A 19,041-nucleotide genomic window follows, 5' to 3' on the forward strand; every position below is an offset into this window, starting at 1 on the left:
AAAAGTGAATTTTATCATAGTAAGTATTTAAAGTGCAAATGACATTTGCAGGTACTTTCTTGAAATAGCACCCTTAACACAAATAAAATCATATCCTGAGGAGGTGTCAAAGAGCTAAAGAAGAATCCCATATTGGTCAATAAAGTTAACATGAACTGTATACATAAGAAAATTCTACAGAACATCTCAAAATGCCCAAAAGGCTAATGTTACCATTTAGCATCATTCATGCTCTCATCTTGCAAGTTCAGCATTTAAAACAGGAAGTTCAATTAGAAGGAGGCTAACAGGATTGGTCAAAATTCAGCTGAGTTGCAGTGATTGTCAGAAAAGAAGGAAATACAGTTGCTATAACTGGTGCAAGTCCGTGCAAAATTTGTGAATGATGTTTGAATTTGCATTAAAAGTTGCGATCGCAACTTCCTTTTATTTGAGAATAGATAATTGTGTGGTACACATTTACTCGGATGGACCTAAAGTTAAACAATAGCCTTTAGAATAAACAATATTACTTTAAATAGAGTTCACCTTTGTGTAATTTAATATCAATAAATTAGGTTGTTTTGTTGAGACGGCTACGATTTGTAGTGAACAAATACCATCACGGAGACCAAGGAACACAGCAGAATTATCACGGAGAAAGTTGTGGAGCAATTTAGAGCTAAGTTAGGTTATAAAACAATATATGTAGCTTTGAAAAACTCAAGGGAAATGAAGTACTAGCAATAGGAAAGTGATCACTGAAAGAAAGTCTTCAGATTTAAAATAAACAGAATCTGTGTTTAGATTCTGAATCAATCCACTCTGATATCAAAATGTTATTCAAAGGAGGATGTGCAAAAATATCAGTTTATTGTTGTGCAAGGCCCAAAAGACTGAAGACAAAAGGTGGTTCTACAAAGTACTGAATCCGAGGAGTTAATATTAGAGGGTCACCAGGCTGAAGTTTCTGCTTTTAACTTGACAAATGTAAAAACGTTAAAGGGGTTTGAATACTTTTGCAAAGTTCACCTGTGAAATCTATTGCATTTTGACTCCATCCTGCTTGGTGACTCATTGTTAAAGGGCCAGTACACTGCATTACATCTTAGAGAAAAAAAGCCTACGTACACAGCAGAGTGCAGTTATGTGATTGCTTCCATTAAAGGGATTATGCAATCAGCATCAGAGAGACAGGAAGTGAGATAGTTGGGGGTTACATGTGGAACACATACACACAGACATGCCCACATACTGTACATGCACAACAGGCTGGCAGGCAGGGGGAATCTCTCTCTTGTTAATAATTATTATGAAACTGATTCACACAGAGCACTTGTTTCCTGTGCTCAGCATGTTGCCAGGTCTGTCACTGCATCTTTCCGTCAGGAATAAGTACACTCGGTTCTGTTCAGCCTTCTGTTCTTTCTTACATTTCTTGCTCATCCTTGTCTTTGCTCCCAACATTATTTACCCGCCCCCCCATGAGGCACCACTTCCTGGATGAGTTTGGGTTTGGAGAGTCCCTGGTTCCCGTGAAGACTTGCATTTGTTTTAAGCAAATATAACGAGATAATCGGGACAGCAAAGGCTTAGTGGCTTGTCTCTTTTCTTCTCTTTTGTCTTACATCTCAGCATTTTGTCTGTAATCACAGTCTTTCAGTAACACTCCATGGTACTCTTTGTCACATCCCGCTGATGGCTGCTTTGTGGATCTCTTTTAGTTTTTCACCTGTCTTCAATCTGTCTTACTGTCGAGAGACTGACACAGGGTCCCCGTCCCAGGACAACATTTCATATCTCTAACTTATGAGTTTACAGTTTGCTCTTCATCGCCTTTTTCTCTGGAGAGCAGTTAACCTAGAGTGGCTGCTTTTTCTTGTTTTTTCAGCTAAGAAAGCACCGGACGGCTCAGTGATTGCCAATGGCTACTGCGACTTTTGCCTTGGAGGCTCAAAGAAGACGGGCTGTCCCGAAGACCTTATCTCCTGTGCGGACTGTGGACGCTCAGGTAGGACACCGCAGAAGGGAATGATTGGCAGGAGGAAGGCAGCCATCTGATGACCCACAGTTTGGAGATGTTTGATTTCCAAAAATGTGTATTTCAACTAGTACGAGTCTTAGCCAATTTGATCTTAAAGGGTTAGCTTGGATTTTTAAAAGTGAGGTTCTGTGAAGTTATCATCAGTAATAGTTCCCCTATTGTCTGACATATGACATCTGTCCTACACAGATGTCATATGTCAGACAGACAAACTTTCTTATTTAGATGATTTTAGAAAATAAAACATGTGAAAGTAAAACTAATTATATTTGTGGGATGCAACACTAAGTCAGATGATATTAATCACCTTTACAAGAGATTGTTACTAAGTTTTTTCTTTTGATGTTTTGAAGATGTGGGACGTATCAATTCGTCAAAGTGCTCTAACTCCACCAAGAGAGAAGTAAAGTTTGTTTTTGGCCATTGTTTATGCAATGAGGATAATATGTTCCTCTGCCATTCTTGGTCGTAATAACTTAAGTTTAGTGTAGAAAAACAGCAACAAAGTTAACAAGTCTTTTGAAAAAAATGTTGATAACTAAAACCCCACTATATATAAATGTCTACAAATACTATTCTATATTTTGATATTTGCCTAGTCCTGGTAAGGGATCTATTATCGTAAATAACTTTATGGAACCTCAACAAAAAATCTGAGCTATCCCTTTAAAAACTAAAGGACCATGCCATTGTTTTTTGTATTTTAGCCCTTTAAATAAAAGTCAGAACATTGAGTCTCTGATAACTTTATAGTGTAATGTTTTCGGTCTTCTGAGGCGTTTTTGTGACCGCGCTATTTCTAGTGATTACATCTGGTTCTTCTACAGTGTGAAATCAGATTGCTTGAAAGAAAGCTAAAACATAAACAAAAGTTTTTTATTCCGTTTTGTTGTTTTTTTGTTTGTTTTTGTTTTCTACAAACACGGTGAGCATGCTCTAAAATATCATATTTAAATTCCCCAAACACAATATACAAATTACACTGTCATACTGGCTAAAAGACAATGAAGTCACAATTACCCAGTTACGGCAATTCAAAGTTTTTACTGGAAATGATTGAGAATGTGAGGTGATTGTTTTTAGTGTAACCGTCCAACAAATGAGGGTTTTTTAACATCACATATCCCTGATAAATTTTTATTTAAAAATTCAAATTACATACAAATGTATTCATACAACGGACAGATTTAGATTTAGAGTTAGTGTTTCTTCTGACTGGAAGTAACATTAATGTTTTATGGTGGCACAGCAAATATCCCGATTTGAGATTTTGTGCTGGAGATTAGATGATGGTAAGGACGGCTTTCTGTCTCAAAGGCTTGGAGCTCATCACTAGAATAAAAAATACCAGCTAAGACATGTAAAAAGCATGTTGTAAGAAAGGTTTGATTACTGTATTAAAGTTTTAGAGATTTATGTCTAATTTTGTATCAGAAACAAACTTTCTGATTGATTGAAAATTATTTTACCTCTAAATCTGCCAAATGTACGAATCATTTCAGGCTTAACTTTTCATGTTCATGTTCATGCATTTGGCAGTCGTTTTCATCCAAAGCGACTTACAAATGAGGCTCTAACATTAACAAAGCTGCCAAAAAGCTGCCTAACTATAGTTTCATACATGGATATGGGCTAGTAGACTTACGTTCAGCTAGAAACCTTGAAAACATCCTGCTCCCTAGTACTAAGAGTGAAATACTTTTAGTACTGGATATAAATAGAGCCAGTGAAATGCCATATTTGGACAATCTTGTATAATACAACACATTTCCCTAGTTGTCATTTTATAATAACTGACTGTTACATAAGTCTACTGACATCTCTGAGTGGATTTCTCCATTTGCTCATGATTGATGCTTTCATAATAAATGATTGTGTTATTTTTCCATCATCAAACTTGTTTTGCAACTGAATGTTACTGTACATTTTGCTTGCATGTAAAACCATAGAATGTTGTGTAATTGGTGCAGAACTTTTGTATCTATCATTGACTGCATGTACTGTATAAATACATATATATTTATTCCGTCCATCATTTTATTACTCTGAAAAATAAAAAATCAGTGAACAAACATTACGTCTGTGAACTGTAGTGAATGGGCTAATGAAAAAGCATTGGTATGGTCCCTTTTCTGTGAAACCTTTAACATGGAAGGTCATGACAGCTTAAAAAGTTGTAAAATTTATTAAAAGTTTACAGCTCTGGCCCCATTTATTGGCATTCCTGGTAATATTGTGTGAAAAGCTTTAAAATAAATGTATATTTTGTTGCAAGAGCGTAATCTTGGACTCAAACATTTAGAAAATCCCACCTAAGTGAGAATTTATTCACTGGAGAGAAAAATCCCACCCAAACAGCTAATTGTTTTTGATAAAAGGATACAATTGCCAGTACCACCTCCTGAACCATTTGTGCGTAACTTTTGCCAAATTTTAGGTTCAATACCTTGTTGAAAGACCCATTGATGATCCACATTGAGTTTACTGGGAGAAGTTACCATATTTTTTTGCTAATGTGTCCTGGTTTTCAAAGAATTCACAATAGCCTTTACTCTAACAAGATTCTTTGACACAAACCCACAGCATCATGGCTCCTCCACCATGCTGTACTGTCAGGGTGAGGTTTACGTCTACATAGTTTTCTTTTGTTTTACTTGAACCCCCTACTGTTTGTTGTCAAAAATCAAAATTTTAGTCTCTGCTCACAAAAGAAGAGAAAATGGTTTCAGTTCAAAGTCCCAGTACAGTTTAGTTAACTCCACAAAGTTACATTTGTGATGGTAGGAGGCATGATTCCCAGTGGTCGGCATTTGGATAACAGAGATGCTTTTGTTGCATTTCTCTAACACTGAGCTCTGCTTGTGGTCTGTTGTTCAAATGAGTATAGTATGAACCTAAAAATACTTCAGTTTTATTTCCTAGTTAGGTGTGCCAATAACTGTACAACAGGCAATTTGGCTAAAAACTATTATTCCTCAGTCTTGGATATTTTTCCCACTCAATAAAAGCGCTGTCATTAGAAGTTAATTTTTTCTGAAAAAAAAAGAATATATATATATATATATATATATTTTTTTTTTTTTATTATATTTTTTTCTGTTGCAATTAAAGATGACTTATTTTTAAAGACTTTTTTCAAATATTTAGCAGGGATGCCAACAAATTTGTCCATGTCTGTAGTTAACCAAGAAAAACACAGGTGCATCTAAAAATTTGAATGCTGTGAGAGAAATCTACATTTTTTTGTCGCTCATTTTAGAAATGGAAACTCATATGTTGTACTGTAATTGTACATAAAGCCAATTATTTCAAGCCTTAGTTTCTAATTTTGATGATTATGGCTTACAAGTCAAACTTGAAACCTAAAATTGAGCTGTAATGGAAGAGCAGGTTGTTTTGATAGCTGCATTCAGGACATCTGCATTGCTGGGTCTGGTGAGTCTCATCTTCCTCTTGACAATACTCCCTAGATTTTCTATGGAGTTCAGGTCAAACCAAATTCCTGGCCAGTCAAGCTCAGGAAAACCATAGCCACTGAAGCAACTTTTGGTACTTTCGTCAATGTGGGAAGGCATGATGTGCAGCTGGGAAATAAAATCAGCATCTACACAAAGCTGGTCAGGAAAACGAAGCATGAAGTGCTCTAAGCTTTTCTGGTAGATGGTGGCGCTTACTGTGGACTTCAGAAAACAAAGTGGACCAACACCAGCAGATGACATGGCACCCAAACCATTACCAGTGGGGGAAACCTTACGCTGAACTTCAAGCAACTTGAATTGTGTGCGTCTCCACTCTTCCTCCAGACTGTGGGACATTGATTTTGAAATAAAATGAAGAATTTACTTTCATCTGAAAAGAGGAAGTTGGACCGTTATGCAAAAGTCCATTTACTTTTCTCCTTAGTCCAGGTAAGACACGGTAACCCATGTGTAGGATTTGTCTGTGTGTAGTGGCTTCTGTCTCCAGCCTCAGTCCACTCCGTGGAAAATTACCCCAAATTCTTAAATTGATTTTGGTTGGCAATTTTCTCAAGGCTACTGTTATCCCTGTTGTTAATGCACCTTTTTCTATGACACCCAACTGCTGATGAATATGCTTGAATACAGAACTCTTTGAACAGCCAGCTTCTTTATCAATGACCTTTTGCAAAGGGTGTCAATGACTGTCGTCTGGACATCCATCCAGTCAACAGTCTTCCCCACGATTGTGTAGACAGCTGACCCAAAGTGAGAGACTGTCTAAAGACTCAAGAATCCTTTGCAGGTGTTTTGAGTTAATTAGATGATTATGCTGAGACACAATGAGTTTCCAATAATGAACTTTTTCACAGTATTTCATTTTGTGACAGAATTTGGGGTTTTTATGTAAGCCATAATCATCAAAACTACAAGAAATGAAGACTTGAAGAATTCACTCTCTGTGGGATGAATCTATACCACAGGTGTCAAACTCCAGTTCTGAAGGGTCGGTGTCCTGCAGTTTTTAGATGTGCCACAGGTACAAAACACTGGAATGAAATAGCTTAATTACCTGCTCCTTGTGCAGATAAATTCTCCAGAGCCTTGCTAATGAAATAATTATTCTATTCAGGTGTGGTGCAGCAGAGGCACATCTAAAAGTTGCAGGACACCGGCCCTTGAGGACTGAAGTTCGACACGCCTGATCTACACAGTATGAGTTTCACTTTCTGGAATGAGTGACAGCAAGCACATAGTTTTTCATCATATTCAAATATTTTGGGATCTACTTGTGAAGTGAAAGGATAAAATGTGGGCAAATAACTTTAGAGTCCTGGAAAAATGCATTACATTTGCTGAAATGATTTTATTTTTACTTTCTGAATGCATAACCTTCTTAATTAAACACTGACTATTTAATTATTGCATTATTATATTGAATGCAATTTCTCTTGTATTACATAAATGAGATGTTGCACAAATAATATAGATGGTGAATGATTTTCCTAGAAACACAGAAGCAATGACAGTAAAAACTGTGTGGCCATATGCTTGTGTGTATGTGTTATGTTTTTGTATGTGCGTGTGCGCGGGTGCGTGCGTGGGTGTGCGGGCGTGCATGTGTGTGTGTGCACCCAGGCCACCCGTCCTGTCTGCAGTTCACAGTGAATATGACGGCTGCGGTGAGGACTTATCGCTGGCAGTGCATCGAGTGCAAGTCCTGCAGCCTGTGTGGCACCTCTGAGAATGACGTAGGATTCCTTCATTATGCTACATAAACACATGTGGCTGCACACACACACAAACACACACGCACACATAATACACAGTCATGCACACTGTACACTCAGTGTACAAGCACATCTGAATTAACTAGAGTCCCTTAAAAGTTAATTTATTTCAGTAGCCTATATATAGATTCATTACACAGAGTGATATTTTTCAATCATTTATTCTGTTGTTGATAGTAATGATTTACACATAATGACAGTCTACATTAACCTTTCTAGCAAAGTTTTTTATTATTGCTGAAAAACAAATAAAAATTGACTAAATTTTACATTGAGGTACGGTAAACTAAATGCGTTCAATACCTGCTCCAATTAATGCATCAATACAGTGTGACAAACACTTAGCTTACCTTAGCTCTGCTGAGGTATAAATTAAGCCCAGGTTGTTTTGATAGCAGCCTTCAGTTAAAATATTTTGTTGGGTTTTGTGTCTCTCATCTTTGTTTTGTCTAAACTACATAGCTTTTATGTAGGTCAGGTCAGTTTGGTGTCTGATCCAGCACAGTTGCACTATGGCCATTAAAGCAGGCAACAGTACTTTGGTAGTCCTAAAAGAAGTTCAAAAAGCATCTTCAAAAAGCTTGTCAGCAGCAGGAACCATGAGGCGCTCCAAGATTTCCTGGTGGAGTCCTGCTCTGATATTGGACTTGATTAATGACAGTGGACCAAAAGCAGTTGATGAGGTGGCTCACCTAAACATCACTGACTGTAGAAACTTCACACTGCACTTCATCAATCTGGATGCTGCAGCCCTCCACTCTTCATTCAGACTCTGGCATCTTGAATTCAAAATGAAAAGCAAAACATACTTTAATCTGAAAAGGTGACTTTGGACCCCTGAGCACCAGTCCAGTTCTTCTTTCCCCTGGTAAAATGCTTCTGAAGCCTTTGATTCAGGAGTGACTTATTAAAACAAGTAATGCTGCAGCTGCAGCTCGTCTCCTGGACGCATCATTGTGTCTTGAAGTTCTAACTTCAGCTTTGGTCCACATCTTGTAAATCTCCCTGAAACTCTTAAATGAGTTTTGCTTCACAATCCTCCCACTGCTGTGGTCCCAGTTGCTTGTGTACTTTTTGAAATCCACATCATACTTTTTTCTTCCTTAGCTTTCTGTTAATATGGAATATTGAAGGACATTCTTTGGACATCAAGATTTTTTTTTTCATAGATTTCAAGACAGCAGTCTTTTCTATGACTTGGTAGAGTTTTCCATGACACTTCTTTATTAAAAATCCTGTTTCATTGGCATTATGTAATATTTGTATTTTATTAAAAGCTATATTTGGAGTCATAATCCTTAGTATAAACCACCCAAAAGTCACAACACATGTGCCACAACATTGTGCAACTAATTTAAACATTAGTTTTACCTTGGAATGGAAGGTAAAACTAATGCATTATATAAATCACTCACAGAATGTAATATTTTAACTCTTGTTTCTTACAATTTTGATGATTATGGCTTACAGATAGTGAAACTCAAAGTCTAGTGCCGTAGAAAATCTGAATATTACATATAAACAACACAAAATATATCTTTTAATAGAAAATAACAGGCTTCTGAAAAGTATCTTCAATTCTATTAACTTAATATTTGGTTGTGCATGAATTATTGCTTCAATGCGGTGATGTATGGAGGTACGTATAGCTGGGCAATAAAATCAGTATCTACACAAAGCTGGTCAGGAATAAGAAGCATGAAGTGCTCTAAGCTTTTCTGGTTGATGGTGTGGACTTCAGACAACCCAGTAGACCAGAACCAGCAGATGACATGACTCACCAACCATCACTGACTTTGGAAACGTCACTCTGGACTTCAAGCAACATGGTTTCTGTGTCGCTTCACTCTTCCTTCAAACTCCTGATTTCCAAATGAAAACCATATTTTAGTTTTCTCTGAAAAGTGGACTTTGGGCCGCTGAGAAAAATGCTTTTTCTTTTTTTTCCTTAATCCAGATAAAACGTTTACAATGTGTCTGGTTCAGGGGTCACTTTACACAAGAAATGCAAAACTGTAGCTCATGTTTAAGAGTTATCTGTGCATAATCGCTTTTATTGTGCTGACTCCAATCTCAGAGCAATCTTGCTAAAACCCCCCACAAAATCTCGAATGAATATTCCTTGACAATCTTCTCATTCAGTCATCCCTCTCGCACATTGTTCTTCCACTCAACTTTCTGTGAACATACTAGGACACAGAAGTCTGAACAGTCAGCTGCTTTAGCAATGACTTTTTTGTGGCTTACCCCCTTGTGGAGGGGGTGCAGAATAATGGCTGTATTCTGCACATCTGTCAAGTCAGCGTTTTTCCCAGCCTACTGACCCAGAGTGAGAGACTGTTTAGAATTGATTTTTTTAAAGATGTACCTGTCTTTGTAAAATAAATAACAAATCTTTTCTTTTCACAGTTTCATTAATTAAATTAATTACATATTAAAGACAGTCAGGTAAACATGCTGTTTCTGCTTTCCATAGAACCAATTTTTAGGTGAATTTAAACATAACATTGTTTTAATGGCCTGTAAGAAAACAAATTTGTCGGCTTGTAGCTGCTGATGTTAATAGTGCTTGATCCAGGTCAGATACAATTTCCCAAGCATTAATTGTACATAAAAAGAAATAATTAAGACCTTAGTCTAAATGCAGATATTTTGCGGTGTGTTGCTGGAGTGCAGGATTTAAAAAACAAACTCAGGAAATTAGCCGTTTCTTAATATTTCAGTTTAACTCCCTCCTTGAAGCCCACACTGTTTCCAGTGCTTATTAAAATCAACCCAAATTTACAATTCCCAAATAACCCAACACACTTAAATTTGTGCTGTTGAGTCCTGCAGCTATCGTTTCAAAGTTGTTCATGCTACTAATGTTAACATCTGTTGTTCTGTTGTGTTGTAGGACCAGCTGTTGTTCTGTGACGATTGCGACAGAGGCTACCACATGTACTGTCTGAGTCCTCCCATGTCTGAACCACCAGAGGGTACGCACTAACAGTTGGTTCATTAAAACAGTCTTGTAGTCGAGTGTTGCTGCTTACGAGGAGTTCACAGGCCTGGTTTTGGTCACACTGCACCAACCAGAGCCATCTTCTGAGAACATTTTAGCCATCAGTGCAGAATAAACGGCTCATCTTTTTTTTTTTTACTCTCAGGAGAGCAGCCATGTTTTGTCTTATACTTTCATACGAAGGGGAAAATATAACAGTGAGGAAGCGGCAACTCTCTACTGGATCGTCTTAATCTGAATCAGAAAGAGAGGGAAAGAGAGAGAGGCTTGGCACTGTGTCTATGATCCCATTAATGGTGCAGGAACATCTATTTAAATCAAACTGTCATTTTTCCACCTAAGATGGCTGCCTCAGGATGTTTGATGGCGTTGTCATGGAAATGAGTCGTGGAAAGATAACCTGTTTCCATGGTAAAAGTGGCTGAAGATACACTAGCAGTGCCACTTGTGTTTAACGCTTGGTAACAGTGTCAAGCTCTGCCCACACACATGCGATGCCTTTTAATTTAGAAGAAAAGTTCTGAAAGCCTGCCTCTTGCTTGAGGTGAACACTCGGGGGTTCCGTCTCATGGATGGCGATCTTACATGGTGTATGCTTCAGCATCTGTGCTGTGTTCAGTGCTCTCAGCATCTTCAGGCAAGATTACCAACCACTTTGAAGTATTAAGGTTGAGGTAAAATTTAGCTTTGGCCTCCAAGGTCTTTAAGAAATGTCACACAGTCTCGAATCTCACTGCAAACCAAACTATTTGTGAAATCCCCTGCATCTACAAAATCACAGACGCAGCATGTGACGTCTCTTCGCCGAGCTTTAATTTACAGTGTTACTCAGCTCTCTGTGTGAAACAAGAGATTAATCCAGCAGGCTTTACGATCGCAGTGATTGAACGTCTGATCTGTGATGTCGCTGATCTGTGTGCCTTACAGGGAGCTGGAGCTGTCATCTGTGTTTGAGACAACTGAAGGAGAAGGCCTCGGCCTACATCACCCTGACTTAATCTGCAGAGCACGTCCTCACGGCCCCTCGCCCTCTCCCAAACCACCTCTCTGTCGCTCCTCCCGTGTTCTTCAGCATCTCCACCTCTCCCGTTTTACTGATCTACTCATCGGCACAGTTTTCACAATCTGTCCCTGCGACCTTTGGAGCACGCAGATTACCCACAGTGCTATGCCTGCTCCCGAGCATCTCTCCAGCGGCGAGCCACACTCCGTCCTCTTTTGCCCCCTGAAATTCCCTTTTGTGCTTGACCCGAACTCCAGCCTCCCTCTCCTCCGTCTCAGCAGAGGAATTCATCAGCCGGCAATAAGTTTGTCAGCAAGACACACACTTCAGCCCGCCAAGGGCACTTCTGAGACATACTACTCCACAGGAACCCTCATAAGGGCCCTCGGATGTGCCCTAATGATCTTCAGCTGTGACTCTCTCATGTAGTGAGTAAAAATTAATAAAACGGTGACATGTTTGAGAGAGGACGAAGCTGTGGAGAACCATGGAGCAGTGCATCTCAGTGTTTTTCCAACTGTGAAATGTACATTCAACCAAAATTTTATTTTCTTCTCTCTGTCCTCCTTTGTGTACGGCAGAGCTGCAGAGACACTGAACTCTCCTCTGGTATTTGTCTGGATGTCTTTTTCAACCAGGGAGTAAATTGTACAGAATTTAATCTGATTTGATTTTTGAACCACACTCTCATGAAAAGACTCAACTCAGTGGTAAATAAGAGGCATCCGGTCAGGAACTCAGACCACCTTTGACCTCACCCTTTCTTCTCTCTGTGCATGGGGTTCCCACAACTTAATGGTGCATTTTAGAAATTGACACTGAAGGTTTTTAGTGCATGGTTTTGGCTCCTGGATAAATGGAGAGAAGGATTTTTTCTCCTCCATTCAAATCAAACTGTGTATTTGAAAAAATAACAGTTTCGGCTTAGCATCTCTCGCAAGCCCTTACCTGACCTGCATATAACCTTTCCACCCACGAAACCATGACTGTGAAGCCAGTGCAAGACTGTAACACTTCTGGTGATTGGTGTGTTGTCTATGATCTCAGAATGTAGGACTGGTGTGTGGAAATATGCAGCTCTCATGCCGAGGCCTGAAAACACATTTTCTATGATTCCTTTTATTTATTTGTGTTCATTTGCATGTTATTAATTTTATTCTTTAAAAAGAACTTTTAATTGAAATGGAAAGGAAAGCACACTTAATTCGCAATAATGTGTTTGTGATACAAACTCTTTAGCCGCCCATTGTAACTTTGAAGTTCTGTTTGTGCCTGTGTCTTAGTGGATTTCTTTGAACGGTGCAGCCAGTGACTGTGGCCAGTCAAATACCAGTTAGATCTATGAAGAGGTCAAAGACCAAGTGATCTGAATGTAGAACGGAAGATTTAACAACATAGGCAGACTGATTGAGATACAAGTCCCGCTGTAAGTTTGAAGTACAGAGTAAAGTTTAAAAGTGTTAAAGGGACAAGTTCAAAGTTCACATTTCATTGTGCAACATTTCACAGTGTTACACAAGTGGACATCGTCTGGCACACAATACACTGTATATAAAAACAAATTCCTGCTCACTTTCATATTTTTCCCTTTAAAGCTTTATAGCTGTAAAACAGCCTAATAGCTTATTCAAGACAAGCTATGTTCTGAAACTGCATACCTTGGGTAGAAATCTATCCCAGTCATGAACCTTGGTAAGAAACTTTTGACATTACCCTGAGCGTTAGGTTTGGAGCGCAGTAAAGGGAAGATGTCAAACATTTTGAAATTATTGGCTATTCACACCATTCCACTCATCACAGATTAAATTGCTAAATACTAAAATTTTTCTGCAAACTTTAATGACTTCCCTCATGTTTTGAGACAGATTTGGGACACTAAATCCTCCAGTCAAGGTATATTTCATATCATAACTGCATATTGTCAGCATGTAGCTGTGTTTACAGCCCTCTTTTGGGTGACGTTGCACTAGCTTTTTTGTTTTTAACATCAGCTGTTGTTATATGTTTCTTCTGAATTTAGAGTGATTTTTAATTTGTTTTAAAGTGTGACTGCATCAAAAGTTTTACGACATGTGTAGATCCTTTTTATTTCTAGTCTTTAACAAATGCAGTGACTAAAGAAAATCTGCATTTGACAAAGATTGCACAGTTATATCTTTCCACACAGTTTGACGTTTACTAAATTGAGACAAACTGATTTTTGATCCTTGTTGTTTTATTGTTATTGTTGTATTAATTTTTGTTGATATCAGTTTTAGCAGACTGATTTTCTTTTTAAATAAGTTCTTTGTGTTTTTTCTGAGCTTCTGTCTGAGTGACAACTCCCACATGAAGAGTGTTTTTGTTGGGGTGACTTAGGGTTTGGACAAGGTGCATTCACTGAATAGGAACAAAAGTTTTTTTGAGACTCCAAGAATCTGAGCACTGGTCAGGGCCTGTAAAGCTTGAAATGAACAGATTGTGGTCACCAGACAGTTAATGGAGTGAATTTATATCATCATTTTTTATTTATTATATTTTCTATATTTTTGTTTTCTAGCCAAACTCACCACGCATAGCGTTCACATTAGCACCACACTCACTAACACACAACTTTATGCACCAACACACATATTACTTGGCAACTTGGGGTTAAGTGCCTTCCAGGAGGAAGCTGGAATCAAAAACGTTCAGATTGCAACTAACTACTCTTCCTACTGAGCCACAGTCACCCACACAATCATCATCATTTCGGTCTTATCATTTCAAGTAAAAGGGTGGAGATGTCATTGGTTATAGGACATCAGGGTTGTCACAGTCAACTTAAAATCATCTACAACTTCTGATTTCTGGAAACGTTCACTGTTTTTTTGCTAATATGTTACACTTAGACTGTAAAACTGTGAATTTAATGCTTCGTTATTCTGATTTCACTGTTTTTGTTCCATTCAGGATCTGCCTACCCCGGTGCAGGGAATAGTCCTGACAATGTATTTGTCATAGTAACAGCACTTATTCAATTCAGTTCAGTTCAATCCAGTAATAGACTATTGAGCTTAAAGGGTAATTAAAGAACACTACAATGGCTGCAGTGCACTTCTTCAAATGATTATTTTTTTCTGTATAAAGCAGCAACACTGACAGTAGCCTGTAGAGGATTAGCGAGACTCGCAGCATCAGTGAGTCTAATTCACCTAAACAATTGAAACTTACTTGACAAACAGTCTGGGGGACGTTAAGGATTCTTGGTAGTTAGATTCTGAAGTATGAAGGTTTAAGATAACATAATGGAAACAAACTTGTAAGTCTCTTACATCTTTATTTACCTATTAAAGAAGTGAATACTTCTATCTTTTTCCCATCATATATACAGTAGCTTAGCCATATTTTCAAGATGTATTCTTTAACTTAAACCAATCAGGAGCAGAACAAAACAGTTTTACATGACACATGGTTAACACTTGGTGCACCTACATTTTTGAATCTTTCAGTTACCATTAAGGTGACCTTTGCTCATTTTTGTACCATGATTTTTTAACTGTTTTAGCTGCACTGCTCTTTTGAGCCTGCAAATCTTGTCCTGCACCTCTTAGAAGACTCCATAGTGCGTTTTGAGGCATGTTTTGTATCACTATGTTGCTTTAAATACTTTTTTCCCCCACTGTACTGGAAGAACAATTCTTGACCATCTGTTGGCTGTGGCTTTACGGCTTGTTTTTCAGAGCTGTTAAGTACCAGTTTAATGGTTAGGTCAAAACGGCCGGGCCTTTTTTGAACGACTGATCCATCTTTCCATGTAGATTAAGTGAAAGAAGTAGAAAGTTATTACAAGTAATTACGAATGCAATTTAAGCAAGCCCTTGATGTAAACATGCATATGAATTAACGCAGTATGGCTGTGGTGTTACGTAGCTGGTCATGGTCATCTGCTGGAATGTTGGAGAGAACACATTCATATAGTTCTTCATTCACTGAAGGAGTAAATTAATGTTCAAAAATGTACCGAAGCAATTGGTGGCAAATGAAAGTTATTACATCACTTTCAACTTTAAGATAGCTAAGAAGATATCAAAAGTTTTGACTTTTTCACTACAAATTGGTAGTGAAAAAATTCTAAAGCCAGTCAGAATTCTCTGAAGTGCAGTATTTATATGTATTTTACTACAGTTTCTAAGAAAGATTTTTCAGTGAATCTACTCAGTTATCTAATAGACCAAAGGTGTTATTCAAGATTATGTCAATTAGACAGATTCAGATTCCCTCACCTTTAATCTCTTGTCACATTTTCCTGTCTTACCACAAATCTTGGTATATTAGAATAAAGGGCCTAAATGTGAAAAAAATAAGGGAGTTTGTGAAAAATGTAATAATTTTCATGAATTGAAGTACAAGTTGCACTTCTGATGGACGCTTGTTCTCAGTAGTGGATGGAAATTCAAAAAGTGTGAAGTTCACAGTTTCCACTGTGACATGACAGGGCACATTTTGCCATAATGTCACCATTTTATTATTTGTTTCTTATATTTAAGGATCAACTGACTAAATGAGAAGCAAATCTCAATGTTTTATGAGTATCACCGAGTGGTCAGATAATTATTAGCCAAATCAGTCAGAGCATAGGTCAAGCTATGAGTTTCACTTTCAGTTTCAAGCCTTCAACATGCCATGGTGAGTGAATCTTCATCAGTACAGTTTGGATATCATACTTATTGCAAGTAAGGAATGTCCTAAAAATCGATGGCTTTCTGGCTTATGTGGTGATCAAATTATGCGTGCTGCCAAAGGTGTAGTGAGACCAGGATGGTGTGTTATTTTTATAAGGCATTGTGCTATTAAAAGTAAATAACAGATCCAGAGTAGTTTGGCCTGGGTTTAACATTCACATACATTGCTATACATGTTAACATAAATTAACATGTTGTGTTCTATTTTGTTTTTGGTTTAGAAAGCCATATTTACTAGAACTTCATAAATAGAAAACCATGCAACTAGAGTATTAATTCCCTCTTCCTGACATTCTGATTTTTATAATACCTTCTGAGCTCTTTAACATCTTGGACACTATGAACTGTGCACTAAAGCCCCATCCAAAAAGCTGAAGCTCAACACTTCTTGGAATATAACTTGGCTACTTAAACAGTTCTTCCCAATGTTAATATTGCACACACTGAGAATAAAATGACAATATATTTCTGATATATTTCACAGTCCTGAAATAGGCCAAAAATATGTTGGTATGCTAACCATGTTCATCATGACCTCAGTATGCTTAATAAGCTTTTTTAAAGCTTGCACTAAACAGCTCTCCTCAGATTTAAAGTACTATTGTTTTTTTTATCTATAAACAGTTTAACTGGATTTTTTAAAAGCCACTTTAATGGCCACTCTTGATGGGCAAAGTGCTGAGTGAGAAAGAGTCACTCAGCCTTCCCAAATCATTTGCTGTAACAGAGCAGAACTACATTGATTTGTCTGATAGATTTAAGCTTGGAAACAATAGCTGTAAATATCAGAATATCTTCAGATCAGCAAATAACAATTTCACGCAATATTTCCCATGCTTATGTATAAATCCATACCATTCAAATTTGCTGGCTTTAGTTAAAGTTGATCTTGTTTAAATCATCAGCTTGTGCAAGTTTTACCCAAACTGTCGGACTGCAGGTGAAAAGTTATGCCACCACTTCAGTTCAGAGTAAAATCCAGTGGCGCAAGAATGACACAATAAGCTACTACTTAAGCTTTCATTCATTATCATTATGTTTAGAGCTTTTTTTTTCTTTTGTCTTGTTGGATATTACACAGTGTGGACACATTTGGTCCTCAGGAGAGTTTTTGTGAGGTAGTGGGAACCCTAACCTTGTCTCAGAATTAGTGAAAAATGCATACTGAACCAAAATAGCTGTTTTGTTTTTGTTTGTTTGTTTGTTTTTTTAAAGAAAAACAGATTTCTAAGATGAATCAGTTGCATGGCACGACATCATGCAATGCTGGTCATTTCACCCCATCACTATTTTATGGTTTTGCATGTTTGATTTCATGTCTAGTAAAGGTTTAGTTTTGCAGAAAATGTTGATTCGTACCCATCCTGAAGGCATTTTGTTCCCACTGTGACAGCTGATTAAAAGTAACATTCTGTGAGCTAATAATATTTTACTGTAAAGAAATGTAAATGTAAGGTGTCAGAATTGTCTATCAGCGGAAAAATCTCTCATAAATATTCTGCCCTTATTAGGACTGATAATCTGTCATATTTAGTTAATTTGCCTAAATGGAGATGGAAACGGGGTGCAATAAACAAGTTGAAATAGTGATATATTATATTGGATTATAGTATAATTGATATCTCAGCATTTGGAGGATCATTTAACTCCATGATTCGTAATAAAAGCATATCCATGAGAAAAGGTTGCTCTACAGTGGGCATAAAATGGAAGAAAGTTGGGATGAAATGGCAGCATGTATTCATAAAAAAGAATGATGAATTGTAAAAAGGGCAAACTGACCTAGCTCTCAGAAAGCTGCACCGGGGTTACATTCACCTCAGTGTACTTACAGAATTCACACCTTGCACTTGAATAGCACTCTTTCACATTGTTAAAACGGGATGAACATTTTCACAAACATGCTGTCCAATAACCTATTCTTTTATCATTAACCAGTCAGAGCTAACATTTAGACTTGAAGTGTGCTTGAGTGAAAATGTTTCTTGATAAGCCTTAGCTGGAAAATGTTTGTCTTTTGAGTGGTGAGTAAAGACAATGTCAGGGGAGAGTAAACAGCCTTTTTACCGGGAGCTTTCTTGGCACTGGGATAAGCGTGGTGGAGTCAAACTCATTTTGATTGTACTCTCTAGGGAGGGTGTGGAAGCCATGTTGGACTGTGATTGTCTGATAAAATGTGAGCCTTCACTTTGTACAAAATGGACAAACCGATGTGAAGGAGATGCGAGGGGTGGGGACAACAGAACCCTCACCCGGATCCACGGGGCCCATGGTTCGGCCTGGTCTTTGGCTGCTGGACGACGAGACTTTGGGCCACTCTCTGACTTTCTTGTAAATTGTTGTTCTTCTGTGATCTTGCTTGCACTTTTTTGTTTCCTTTCTCAAAACCCTGAAACTAATTGTAAGTATGTAAGTGTGTGGGTGCGATTGCACTTTTTATTTTTATTCTTGCCATTTTTAAAAAAAATGTGATTGTATGTTGTTATCAACACTAGATGCAGAGCAATTTTTAATTTGTATTTTCTACCTGGGAAGGAAGATGAAATCTTCTTGGACATTTTTTTAACCCCCCTTCACCCTTCCAGCTCCCGGTCTCTTTCTCTGTCTGGTACCTGGGAATGCTTTGAAGTGTGGACTGTGACTGCATTGCTGCCATCATTGCTGTCAGTCATTCTCTGTGAATTCATTTGGCTTTCTCAATTTACCCAGTTTTTTCTCTTCCCTTGACTCTTTTTTTCCATTAAAAATTGCAATTGAAAATGAGCCTCAACCGTTGCTGTGTAATTGTGTGTTTATGGTTATGTTATGCTTTGCATACTCTTTTTCTAATTGTTTAACTATTTGTTTTCTTCATTATTTTGTATCCCTATTGTTTACTCTTGTGTACCCAGAAGTCAGATTTTCAGTCAGTTCTTCTCTCATATGGATAAGATATTTCAAGTCAATTTTTCCAATTCAAAGTCAAATCTCTGATGATAAACCTTTTCTCGTGCTTGGCCTCTAGTCGACTGTTACTAAATGTTATAAATTCAAAATTAGCACAGTTTGTCCTTATGCCAA

At 37.7% G+C, this 19,041-nt stretch overlaps 1 protein-coding gene across 1 annotated transcript in view; it reads left to right on the forward strand.

Moving 5' to 3' along the window:
* dpf1 (double PHD fingers 1) overlaps positions 1-18,751 on the forward strand; it is a 63,897-nt gene extending 45,146 nt beyond the window's left edge. Inside the window, exons 9-12 of the mRNA XM_027999113.1 lie at positions 1,871-1,990; positions 7,120-7,232; positions 10,168-10,249; positions 11,203-18,751. Of these exons, the coding sequence (XP_027854914.1) occupies positions 1,871-1,990; positions 7,120-7,232; positions 10,168-10,249; positions 11,203-11,273 (386 nt within the window). The 3' untranslated portion in view covers positions 11,274-18,751. The remainder of the gene's footprint in view (positions 1-1,870; positions 1,991-7,119; positions 7,233-10,167; positions 10,250-11,202) is intronic.
* Positions 18,752-19,041: the final 290 nt, after the last annotated feature.

This window comes from Xiphophorus couchianus, chromosome 18 (genome assembly GCF_001444195.1).
Source record: "Xiphophorus couchianus chromosome 18, X_couchianus-1.0, whole genome shotgun sequence".
NCBI classification, from domain to species: Eukaryota; Metazoa; Chordata; class Actinopteri; order Cyprinodontiformes; family Poeciliidae; genus Xiphophorus; species Xiphophorus couchianus.